Source organism: Macrotis lagotis, chromosome 2 (genome assembly GCF_037893015.1).
Source record: "Macrotis lagotis isolate mMagLag1 chromosome 2, bilby.v1.9.chrom.fasta, whole genome shotgun sequence".
Taxonomy (NCBI): Eukaryota; Metazoa; Chordata; class Mammalia; order Peramelemorphia; family Peramelidae; genus Macrotis; species Macrotis lagotis.
Genome location: NC_133659.1, coordinates 158,515,377 through 158,528,298, shown reverse-complemented (window position 1 = coordinate 158,528,298; position 12,922 = coordinate 158,515,377). Strand labels below are relative to the sequence as shown.

The window sequence follows — 12,922 nt, the reverse complement described above, 5'->3', positions numbered from 1 at the left end:
CACTGAAATAAGTTATGAAAAAGTCACAAGAAGTTTTTGGATTGATAACCAGGAAGATAGAATAGAACAATGGAAGACAAACCAAGATGAGATTAGATAAGGTCTGGCTCCATCCTACCTGGGGTCTGTTTCATCATTGACTGCTGTCAAAATGATCTTCCTAAAGGGCAGATCTGACCATGCCAGCACACACACACACACACACACACACACACACACACACACACACAAACCTCCAGTGACTTCCTCCTGGATCATTTCCAGGATAAAATAGAAAAATCTTCTGTTTGGTTTTTAAAGTCCTCTTCCAGACTTCTTACACCTATTTGCTCAACAATGAGAAGATCAAATTTGATCCTGTATCATTTTTAATTGATCCTATTTAACAATTAATTGATTTTTGTCTGGTAATTGCTTTTGTCCTGTAACTGCTTATGTCAAGGTTATTTATCTCTGAACTTAGTTCAGAGATTCAGCTGGTCTATATTAGGTTAAGTTTAAAAATCCAGCTATTCATGCCTCAAGGAATTAGCTGACCCAAGTTACCCTTCAAAAATGTCTGATTCACTATTCAAAATGTCTGGACAGCTATTGTGAGCCCTTCTTAATGAGCCCTTCTTAATCTCAGGAGAGGAATGAATCATTGCTAGTTATTCCTTACCAAACTTCCAACCAGTCATATTATTCCCTATGCTGTAACCAGTTATGTAGCCCTCAACCCCATGTCAACTATCCTGTTCTGTTCTTTATTCTATTCTCCCCAAAACCAATAAAAAGGAATAGTCCTTTTGCTTAGGGTCTTTGATTACAGATAGTGTCATTGACATTTTTGTTAGCAGGGAGCATATTCTCATTAATAAAATGTTAACTTGCATGGGGAAATGTGCCTCAATTTACCTTTTTTGTTAAATTTTACATTTGATATCACCTGATCTTTCTTCAAATGACATTGACCCTTTTGCTGTTTCTTGAGCAAGGTATGCCATTTCCTAACTAAAGGAAGCTCCTCTGAAAATCCCCCATTCATGGAGTGTTCTCTCTCCTTGCTGTCACCTCTTATCTTCTCTAGTTTCCTTCAAGTCCCACCTAAATTCCCACCTTGTACAGGAAGACTTTCCTAAATCCTAGTGCTTTCCCTCTGCTGATTATCACCCATTTGCTATGCTTATAGGTTGTTTGTACATAGCTGTTTACATGTTGTTTCCCCTATTAGACTTAGTTCCTTGTAGTTAGCAACTATCTTTTGCCTTTCTTTATGTCCCCACCATTTAACACAGGACCTGATATTTAGTTATTGGCTGACTACATTCTGGTACTAAAGATCTCACCAGAGAATACAGGATTAACTCTCTTTGGTGACAACACAAAGTCCCACCCACATGAACATATCTTCAATGTCCCCCACCAGGAAGTGAGTCTTATCAAACCCACCCCAAAAGAATCCTGCTCTTGCCCAAGGATAATCTTTGATTTAATCCCATAGAATATCCTTGCTTTAGGGCCTTCCCATCTACCCAGAATTCAGCTGACACAGAACTATGTTGGAGCAGGAGTGGTCTCAGGCTCTGGAGTAATACTTCACTATCACCCATTCTAAGGCAAACATCCCAACCTCTCTTATTAAACAGGAAACTCTCAGTAGCATCAGAGATAGGGTTACAGCTCCTTGGCAGGTCAGTGTCAACTTTCAAAGGACATAATGAAGTCCTTCAGGGTCTTCTCTTGATGTAGTGTCAGAAATACATAGGCAGCTTGGAGTACAAAGGTTTTACCACTGAGCTCTGTGGAAAAGGAAGAAGGGAAGAAGAGGAAAGTCTAGCCCTAGATAATTCATCAATAGGTTTCCTCTCTTACATATTAAATGAACACTATAAAACTCATTTCCCACATACTTTACCGAGCCTTCCTCCCTCTTATCAAATCGCAGACACATATATAGACAGCTTCTACCTGTCTGACAAAGGGCATCACTCACGACTCAAGATGACCAGGAAGCATAGTAGCAACATCTTCATGTTGGCCCTGGAGGGAACAGCTGTACTGAGATCTTAAAAACTGGTTCTCTGATTTTTCTCTCTCATGTGAAGATCTGTTTGATGATAACCCATTCATAACATCACCCATGATGTGTAAATGATTTTCCAAAATTTCCTGTTAGTTTAAGGAATCAGGGTGGTAGTAGCACTAAAGGATATGGAATTATTTATGATCTGGGAAGTTGATATTTATTAGATACATGGTTGAAGTTTCAATCCTTGGTGGTAATAAATAGAACAGTAAAGAATGTAAATATATGTACAAAATGTATGAGAACACTCCAAATCATGCCTTTGGGGAATAGGCAGAGAATTCAGGCTCCTAAAGAATCCATTGAAGGTTATCCAAACAAGGAGGAAACATAGGCACCTGCTTTGGTCTCTTAAGGTGCTATAATATCAAGGCTGCCAGAAAAGTCTCACTGTGAGTTTGGTAAGCAGAGTCTTGTTATGGGTACTACTTTTATTCCCATTCAGAACTACCTCAGGCATCATATAAATGCATACCAAGCCAGAACCTGTCAATTGGCATTATAGGTTGGCCCATTATCCTGTTGTTGCAAAATCATAATATAACAGAATGTCCGAGTTAGAAGGACCTTATAATTATTGAATCTAATCCAATATCCACTAATGAATCCCAAATATAATATATCTCACAAATAGTCATCCAATCTTTATAAAGTTTTTCAGTGAATAGAAAGCAAGCTCATTATGCTTTTATATAGCTCAAATTGTTAGTGAAAAAGGGAAAATGATTAAATGGGGAAAAGCACTGGATAGAGGTGTCAGGAGATTTGAGTTCTAGATATGCTTCTCACAACTTTACCTAGAAATAGAAAGAAAGATAGCTGTGATGTCCAAGAATGTGAGTTCACATTTATTCTATCACTTATGACCTGAACCACTTTGAGTAAGGCATTTAACTTTTCTGGGATGCAATGTAAAATGAAACTGGAGAAGATACCATCGCACATGTTATCTTGACTATTGTTCTATAATTATTCTATAATTTGACTATTGACCAAAAAAACTAGCTGGGGGGCATTGAGAGAGTGATTTCTCATCTGACAGACTAAATTTTTCATCTATAAAATGGGAGGATTTATACTAGATGATCTTGAATGCCTTTCCCAGTTCTAATATTTATGAACTTAAGGTCCAGTAAGTGAAGTTTCCAAAAGTTATTCACCTACCCTTGAGGTATTACCTATGCTCTCTTTCTGAAATAAAGGCAGAATGAGAGCATAGAAAAAATAATGTACAAGGAAGTAGCCACGAAACCAGAAAAACAAAAACACAGAAGAGTCTAAGATATGAAGATGAAGTTTAATTTATTAGGTGAGAAGTAGCCATCAGAAAAGTCTGGGATCTCTGAAGGTAGTGGGGGCTCATACCCACAGTTGAGGCTTAGTAACCACAGAGCCTTTCTTCTCATAGTCTAGCTTCCTCCAATCTAAAACATTAGGACTAAAGGTCCCACCCAAATATATACTAATAATGTCTTCTGGTGACAACATAGAGTCCCACATATATACATCTCCAATATCCCCCACCAGGGACTGAGTCTTATCAAATCCTCCCCCAAAAGAATCCTGATCTTGTCCAAGGATAATCTTTGACTTAATCCCCACAGAATATCCCTTGTTAAGGGCTTTCCTCACCATGGGCTTCCCATCTAACCAGAATTCAGCAATTCCTGACTCTGACTCCCAGCCAACACAGATGTGCTGTGGAGCAAAAATGATCTCAGGGACCTGAAATACTACCTCTTCATCACCCACTGCAAAAAGATATGACCCCACTGGTCTCTTAAATATGAGGATATCATTAAAATGGGATTCTGTAGCATAGGAGAAAAGACAACAGCTTCTTTTCAGGTCTGTGAAGACTTTCAGGCACACAGTGAAGGCCTTCAGGGGCTTGTCCAGATGTGGTTTCAGGATCACATAGGAATCATCAGATTCTTGTGGTAACACAAAGGATTTCTCACTCATATCTGTAGGAAAAACAGAAGAGCAGAAGAGGAAATCAAGTTCTAGGCAAAATCTAAATATGTTCCCTTACCTACATATTAAATCAACAATAGAAAAATCCATTACCTTCCCCATATAACATATAAAGAATGCTTTATGGGATGGAGCCAAGATGGAGGTGAGAAGCCAGGCAATTACCTGAGCTCCCTCCGATTTCCTTCAGAAACAATCCTTAAATAAAATCTCTAAAAGAATCTGAAGGAACATCATCCACAAAAAAGATGAAGTGGAACAATTTTCCAGTTCCAGATAATTTAGATGGGCTTAAGGAAAGGTCTGTCTCACTTGGATCAAAGGGAGCACATACCAGTGGAGGCAATGACCAAGTAAGTTATCAAGAGGCTCTAAGCCACAGCAGAGATCATCAAGCAAAGCCCTGAAATCCAGGCACAGCAGACCAGGGGCATGGCAGGCAAACTGCCAGCTCTGGAACCCAAGGCACAAAGGCACAACTCAATCAGGCCACCCATGGCCAGTGGGCAAATGGCCAGTCCCAGAGAAAACAGAAAACACAGAAAACCTGTGACCAGATCCCCAGCCCCCTCAGTGAAAGAAGTTTGGACAGTACTCCCTGTACCCCAGGAACAGAGCTTAACTTTTTAAAAAGGAGAAAAAAGGGGCAGGTAGGTTGTACAGTGGATACAGCATGAGCCCTGGAGTCAGGAAGACCTGAGTTCAAATCCAACCTCAGACACTTAAAAATTATCTAGCTGTGTGACCTTTAGCAAGTCACTTAACCCTACTGCCTTGCAAAAACCATTAAAAAAAAAAGAAATATTAAGTGCATCCTTTTGATATCATGATACAACAAAAGTACATGTAACAAAGGGTCATGGAAAGATAGATTAAAAATTAATTGCTCTTTAATAGTCTAATCCTAAAGAATGGGAGAGAGAGAATTAAATAATAAATCATAGAAATAATCAATAATTCCAACAAAGAGAATGACAATAATGAGACAACATAACAAAATGTATGGGATGCAGTCAAAGTAGTTCTTAGGGGAAGGGAAATTTTATATCTCAAAATCTTTACATGAGGGGTGGCTTTATGGCACAGTGGATAGAACACTGGCCCTGGAGTCAGGACTACCTGAGTTCAAATCCGGCCTCAGACACTTAATAATTACCTAGCTGTGTGTTCTTGGGCAAGTCACTTAACCCCATTTGCCTTGCAAAAAAAACTAAAAAAATCCTTACATGAATATATTAGAGAAAGAACAGATAAATGAATTGGGCATGCAATTTAAAAAGCTAGAAAATGAACAAATTAGGGGGCACCTAGGTGGTGCAATGGATAGAGCATGGGTGCTGGAGTCAGAAAGACCTGAGTTCAAATCTGCCCTTAGACACTTAATAATTGCCTAGCTGTGTGACCTTGGGCAAGTCACTTAACCCATTGCATTAAATAAATAAAAAAAAATTAAAAAGAAAGAGAACAAATTAAAGCCCCCAATGAAAAACCACATTAAAAATTTTGAATCTCAAAAAATAGATTAATTAAATCAAAAGAAAGAAAATTGTTGAACTAATAAATAAAACTAAGAACTGTTTATTAAAAAATCAATAAAACAAACCTTAGATTCCAAAAAATAAAGGAAACTAACTTACCATTATCAAAAAATGAAAAGAGGGAATTGACCACCCATAAAAGGAAATTCAAGCAATAAATGGGAGCTATTTTGCTCAGCTCTGCCAATAAATCTGACAATCTAATTGAAATGGGTAAATATTTACAAAAATATAAATTGCCCATATTAACAGAAAAAGAAACAAAATACTTAACCAAATTTTAGGAAAAAACATTGAACAAGTCATCAATATACACCCTAAGAAAAAATCTTCAGAACCAAATGGATTCACAAGTGGAGTCTGCAAACATTTAAAGAATAATTAATTCTCAAACTAGGTAAACTATTTAGAAAAATAGGCAAAGAAAGAGTCCTACCAAATTCCTTTTATGATACAAATATGGTGGTGTTGATACCTAAACAAGGAAAAGTCAAAACAGAAAAAGGAAATTATAGACTCATTTCCTAATTAATATTGATGGAAAAATTTTAAATAAAATATTACCAAAGATATTACAGCAGTTTATCACCAGGAAAATACACTATGACCATATATTATTTGTACCAGAAATATAAGGCTGATTCGATATTACGAAATTTATTAATAACAATAACAAATAACAAAAAAACAATAACAATAACAAAACCAACAAAAATTATGTGCTCATCTCATTAGAGGCAGAAAAAGCTTTTATTAAAATACATCTCCCATTCATATTAAAAACACTGGCAAGGGGTGACTAGGTGGCAAAGTGGATAAAGCACCAGCCCTGGATTCAGAAGGACCTGAGTTCAAATATGACCTTAGACACTTAATAATTACCTAGCTGTGTGACAAAAATGGCTGGGAAAACTAGAAAATAGTATGGCAGAAACTAATTAAATATATATATATATATATATATATATATATATATATATATCTCATACACAGTATCACACACAAATCACTTAATCACATTTGCCTTGCCAAAAAAAACCTATCAAGCAGAGAAATAAATGGAGCTTTCTTTAAAATGATAAGTAGTCTCCATCTAAAACATCTACAATCTCTATCTGTAATAAGGAAAAGCTAGAAATCTTCCCAATAAAGTCAAGTGAAGCAAGGATGCCATTGTTATTTTGTTATTGACAGTATTGTTATACTGTTATTTAGTGTTGTACTAGAAATTTTACCTTAATAAAGAAGAAAAAAGATATAGAAGGAATAAAAATAGACAATGAAAAAAACAAAACTATTACTCCTTGTACATGATATGATGGTAAAGAATCCTAGAGATCTAAAAAACTTCTTGAAAAAATATAAGAACTTTAGCATATTCACAAGATATAAAATAAACCCACATAATCAGTATATTTGTATATATTTTCAACAACACTCAGTAGCAAGAGATAAAAAGAGAAATTCCACCTCAAATAACTGGAGACAATATAAAATATTTGGGAAACCATTTGCCAAGACAAACCAAAGGACTGCATAAACACAATTACAAAATACTTTTCAAATAAATAAAGTCAGATCTAAACAATTGGGAAAACATCAATTACCCAGTAAGTTGAGTTAGCATATTAAAAATGACAATTCTTCCTAAATTAATTTACTTATTTAATGCCATCAACCTACAAAACTACAAAAAAATATTTTATACAGCTAAAAAGTAGTAATAAATTCATCTGGAGCAACAAAAGGCCAAAACTATCAAGGAAATTAAGGAAAAAATTGCAAAGGAAAGTGCCCTAACTGTACCAGAGCTGAAATTATATGATAAAGCAGCAGTCATCAAAATTATTTGATGCTGGCTAAGAAATAGAATGGTAGATCAGTGGAATAGGATAGGGGCACAAGACAGTAGTAGATGACTATAGTATCTACTATAAACTCAAAGATTCCAGCTTCTGGGATCAGAACTCACTATTTGACAAAAATTCCTGGGAAAACTAAAAAATAGTATGGCAGAAACTAATTATATATCAATATCACATAGTATATCAAAATAAAGTCAAAATAGGTTCTTGATTTAGATAAAGGGTGAAACTATAAGCAAATTAGGAGAGCAAGGAATAATTTACAGATATATGGAAAAGGGAAGAATTTATGACCAAAGAAGATATAGAAAACATTATGAAATGCAAAATGGATAATTTTGGTTACATTAAATTTAAAAGATTTTGCACAAACAAAATGAATGCAACCCAGATAAGAAGGAAAGCAGAAAGCTGGAAAACATTTTTTCAGCAAGTCTGTCTGATAAAGATCTTATTAGTCAAATATATAAAGAACTGACTCAAATGTAAAAGGATATGTCATGCTCCAAACGATAAATGAAAAAGGAGATGAACAGGCAGTTTTCAGTTGAAGAAATTAAAGTTATATGTAGTCAGATTAAAAACACTCTAAATCACTACTGATTAGAGAAATTCAAATTAAAACCATGCTGAGGTACCACCTTACACCTATTAGATTGGCTAATATGACTGAAAAGCAAAATAATCCATGTTGGAGAAGATATAGGAATGTTGGGGCACTAATGTATTTTTAGTAGTTAGCTTTCCTTCTGGAGAGCAGTTTGGAACTATGCCCAAAGGATAATAAAACTATGTATACCCTTTGATCCAGCCATACCACTACTAGGAGTGTATCCTAAAGAGATCATTTTCAAAAAAGGTAAAAAGACCAATATATACAAAAATATTAATTAGAGGTCTTTTATGAAGAATTGCAAATTGAGGGAAAACCCATCAATTAGGAGTGAATATGTGAACAACTGAACAAGTTGGGATATATGAGCAAATGGAATCCTATTATATTATAAGAAATAATGAGCAGGTGGATTTCAGAAAAACCCAAAAAGACTTAACAGGAATCAGTACTGAGTGAAGTGAGCAGAACCAGAAGAACTTTGCACAGTACTAGTAAGACACTGTAATAATCCAAACTTTGTTTGCCTTAGCTCTTCTCAGCAATACAATGATCCAAGACAATTCTAAAAGGCTCATGATAGAAAATGCTATCCCTGTCCAGAGAAAGAGCTATGGATCTGAATGCTTAGTATTAATTATTTTGGCTTTTCACTTTTGTTCTATTTCTTCTTTTATAACATGACTAATGTGGAAATATGTTTCTATGATTGTATAGTATAACCTATATCAGATCACTTGTGGTCTTGGGAATAGGGAGAGAAGAATAAGAGGGAGAAAAATTTGGAACTCAAAATCTTATAAAAATAATGCTAAAACTATCTTTACATGTAATTGAAAAAAATAAAATACTATCAACTGAAATTTTTAAATGCAAATTGAAAACTCTTTTCATGTAATTAGAAAAAAATAAATACTATTTACAAAAAAAGAATGCCTCTGACTTATCATTGCAAAGCTTCCTCCCCCATATCACATCTCAGCTACAGCTGTAAATAGCTCCCACCTGTCTGGGAAAGAGCATTTGAGAGACTCATGAAGATCAAGATGCACAGCGGCAGCTTCTCCATGTTCATTGTCCACTTCTGTTCAATCAGGCCTGGAGATGTAGCTCTGAAGAAAGCAGTTGGGGCTGGGATTTTCAACTCACTCTCTGATCCCTCCTTATATAAGAAAATATTTTTGGTGAAGATTTATTGCTACATCAGTCAGGAAGTCAGCAAAAAATACCTAACTGACTTTACAAGTTTGTAGAGAAGTATGTCTTCCAAAAACCAAAAGGGAGAAATTGTAAAATTGTAATCTATCAATTATTTTTAATCAATTTCTTTTAATTTCATATATAATCTTGCTCTTATAAATCAAAGTAAGTTTAAAAAAGTATGTATATGACTCTGTGTAAGCTTGACAGGGCATTGATTCTAACTTCCCTATTAGCCAACTTCCCTATTTTGGCAAAGCTGAGCTCTTGCAGAACTCAGCTGACCAACTAGTTTCCTCATGCTTATTAAAAACCTTGCTGTAGATGATAAATCAGAATTACTCCACTATCAATAACAGGCTTGTGGGGTTAGAAATGCCTATACATTGAGTATTGTAAATCTGTTAAAGTTCCCTATTTCTTTATGTTGTACCCTGTTCTTCTTAGAGATGCTTATATAAGACAAATTTCCATGATGAAAATGGGAACTCTTGTTTCCAGGCAATTAGAAATCCAAAATATCCATATTGATCATAAACACCTCAAATTGTGATCAATGTTCCTGATCTTTTTTACCTTTCTTTTTTAATTTTTATTCTATTTTTTTAATTACATGAAAAGTAAGTTTTCAACATTCATCCAGTTGCAATTTTATGAGTTCTACACTGTTTCACCACTCTCTTCCTTTCCCCCTCCCCATGGCAGTGAACTATTTAGCAAAAGTTGTACATTGTACAATTTTGTTTGACATATTTCCATATGAGTTATGTTATGAAAAAGAATTAGAACTAAAGGAGGAAAAAGAATTTTTTAAACATGAACATAGTATGCTTATTCTGCATGCAGAATCTATGGTTTTGGTTTTGGTTTTCTGGATGTGGATGTCATTTTTCCATAACAGGTCCCTCAGGATTGTGTTTGATCACTAACTAAACTGTTGAGAGTAGCTGCATCAATCATAGTTGATCCATCTCACAATATGTACGATGTTCTCTTGGTTTTTCTCACTTCACTCAGCATCATGAAGTTCATGCAAGCCTTTCCAGGCTTTCCTAAAGTCTGTCCTCTCATGATTTCTTGCAGGATAGTAGTATTCCAAAACATGCATATACCAATTGATGAACATTCCCTCAATTTCCAGTACTTTACCACTAAAAACGAGCTGCTATAAATAATTTTGGACATGGTTACAATCTCCTTGTTTATGCTGTAGAGATACAAGTAGGATTGCTGAATCAAAGTGTACTCATAGTTTTATTGCCTTAAAGCAACTCCATCAACAGTCTTCCCACATCCTCTCCAACATTGATCATTTTCTTTTGTTGTCATCTTAATCATTCTGATAGGTGTAATGTGTTTCATATTCTTTGACCACTTATCAGTTGGAGAATGATTCATATTCTGATAAATTTGACTCAGTTCTCTATATATTTTAGAAATGAGTCCTTTATCAGAAACATTAGTTGTGAAACTTGATTCTCAGTTTTCTGAATTCCTTCTAATTTTAGTTGTGTTGGTTTTGTTTGTGCAAAAACTTTTTTAATGTAATCAAAATAATTGATTTTGCAATTTATAAACTTCGCTTTATTTTGTTTGGTCATAAACTTCTCCCTTCTCCATAGATCCACCAGATAAAATATTTCTTGTTCACTTAATTGGCCTATGATATCATCCTTTATGTATAAATCCTGTACCCATTTCAATTTGATTTTGGTATAGGATGTGAGATGTGGGTCTATGCCTTGTTTTTGCCACACTGTTTTCCAGTTTTCTCAGCAGTTTTTGGTCAAATGGTGAATTGTTATGGCAGAAGCTGGAGTCTTTAGGTTTATCAAATATTAGATTACTATTTATCTACTGTTATTAGTCATTGAATGCTGTTTCTTTTTTACCTAATTTTCCCACTGATTCACTTCTCTATATGTTAGCTACTATCAGAGAGTTTTGATGATTGCTGCCTTATTATATAGTTTTAAATCTAGTACAACTAGGCCACATTTCTTTGGATATTTTTGTCATTAATCCCCATGATATTCTTGAACTTTTTTTGCTTCAGATGAATTTTGTTACTATTTTTTCTAGCTCCGTAAAATATTTTTTGTAGCTTTATTGGTACTGAATAATTTAATTTAAATATGTCATTTTTATTATATTAACTTGACCAACCATGAGCAACTGACATTTTAGATCTGATTTTAGTTGTGTAAAAAGTGTTTTTTATAATTGTGTTCATAAAGTTTCTGGGTTTGTCTTGAGAGATAGATTCCCAAGTATTTAATGCTGTCTGCTGTTTCTTTAAGTGGAATTTCTCTTTCTATCTCTTGTTTTTGTACTTTGGTGGTCATATATAGAAATGTTGTTGATTTATGTGGGTTTATTTTTTCCTATTTTTCCAGAGTCCTTTATTGTTTTAAGTAGTTCTTTAGTTGATTTTCTAGGGTTCTCTAAGTACAATGTCATATCATCTACAAAGAATGAAAGTTTTGTTTCCTCCATAACATTTTCTAATTCCTTCAATTTCTTTTTGTTCTTATTGCTAAAGCTAACATTTCAAGTACAATATTAAATAATACTGGTAATAATGGACATCTTTGTTTCACACCTTACACTAACTGGAAATGTTGCTAATTTATCCCTATTATATCTAATGTTTACTGATGATTTTAGATAGATACTGCTTATCATTTTAAGGAAAACTTGCTTTTTTCCTGTGTTCTCTAGTGACTTTTTTAACAGGAACAAGTGCACCATTCTGTCAAAGGGTTTTTCACCATCTATTGAGATAGTCATATGATTTCGGTTAGTTTTGTTATTGATATGGTCAATTAAGCTGATTGTTTTCCTAATATTGAATCATTACTGTATACTTAGTATAATTCCTATCCGATCATGGTATATTATGCTAGTAATAACTTATTAGAGTCTCTTTGCTAAGATTTATTTAAAATTTTTGCATCAACATTCATTACGGAAATTGGTCCATATTTTTCTTTGTCTGTTAGGCCTCTTCCTCATTTAGGTATCAATACCATGCTATTATGAAAAAAAGAATTTGACAGAATATCTTTCTCACCTATTTTTTCAAATAGTTTATATATAGTTGGAAATAATTGTTCTTTAAATGTTTGGTAGAATTCACTTGCAAATTCATCTGCCCTGGAGAATTTTTCTTAGATAACTGATGGCTTCTTCACTTTCTTTTTCTGAAACAGTTATTTAAATATTTTATTTTATTTTCTGTTAATCTGGGCAGTTTTTTTTTTCATTTCATTTATGTTGTCATATTTTTATAGCATATAGTTGGGTAAGATAACTTTGAATTATTGCTTTAATTTCCTCCTCATTAATTGTGTTTACCCTTTTCATTTTTGATATTGGTAATTTGGTTTTCTTCTTTCTTTTTAATCTAGGTTTATCTATTTTGTTATCTTTTCACAAAAACAACTTAGTTTTATTTATTAGATCAATAGTTTTCTTACTTTCAATTTTATTAATTTCTCCTTTGATTTTTCAAAATCTCTAATTTGATATTTAATTGGGAAGTTTTAATTTGATAATTTTCTAACTTTTTTAATTGCATGCTCAATACATCGATCTCCTCTTTCTCTGTTTTATTCAAATACACATTTAAAGATATAAAAATTTCCCCTAATAGATGCTT

General features: G+C 33.9%; 1 protein-coding gene and 1 pseudogene across 1 annotated transcript; both read right to left on the bottom strand.

Moving 5' to 3' along the window:
• Positions 1–900: 900 nt before the first annotated feature.
• On the bottom strand, positions 901–2,090 carry LOC141511226 (C-reactive protein-like; annotated as a pseudogene).
• Positions 2,091–3,353: 1,263 nt separating this feature from the next.
• LOC141513379 (C-reactive protein-like) lies at positions 3,354–9,318 on the bottom strand. The gene is made up of 2 exons (XM_074223127.1): positions 9,067–9,318; positions 3,354–4,035 (listed from the first exon to the last, which is right to left on the bottom strand). The coding sequence occupies exons 1-2, from the start codon at positions 9,134–9,136 to the stop codon at positions 3,428–3,430; spliced, it is 678 nt and encodes a 225-aa protein (XP_074079228.1). The 5' UTR covers positions 9,137–9,318; the 3' UTR covers positions 3,354–3,427.
• Between the last annotated feature and the right edge of the window lie 3,604 nt (positions 9,319–12,922).

What these genes read in the sequence shown, in the direction of transcription:
- LOC141513379 (XM_074223127.1), bottom strand. Translation starts at nt 9,136, where the DNA reads ATGAACATGGAGAAGCTGCCGCTGTGCATCTTGATCTTCATGAGTCTC. An exon ending in AAATGCTCTTTCCCAGACAG is followed by an intron (nt 4,036 to 9,066) that starts GTGGGAGCTATT and finishes TTTTTCCTACAG; the next exon opens with ATATGAGTGAGAAATCCTTT.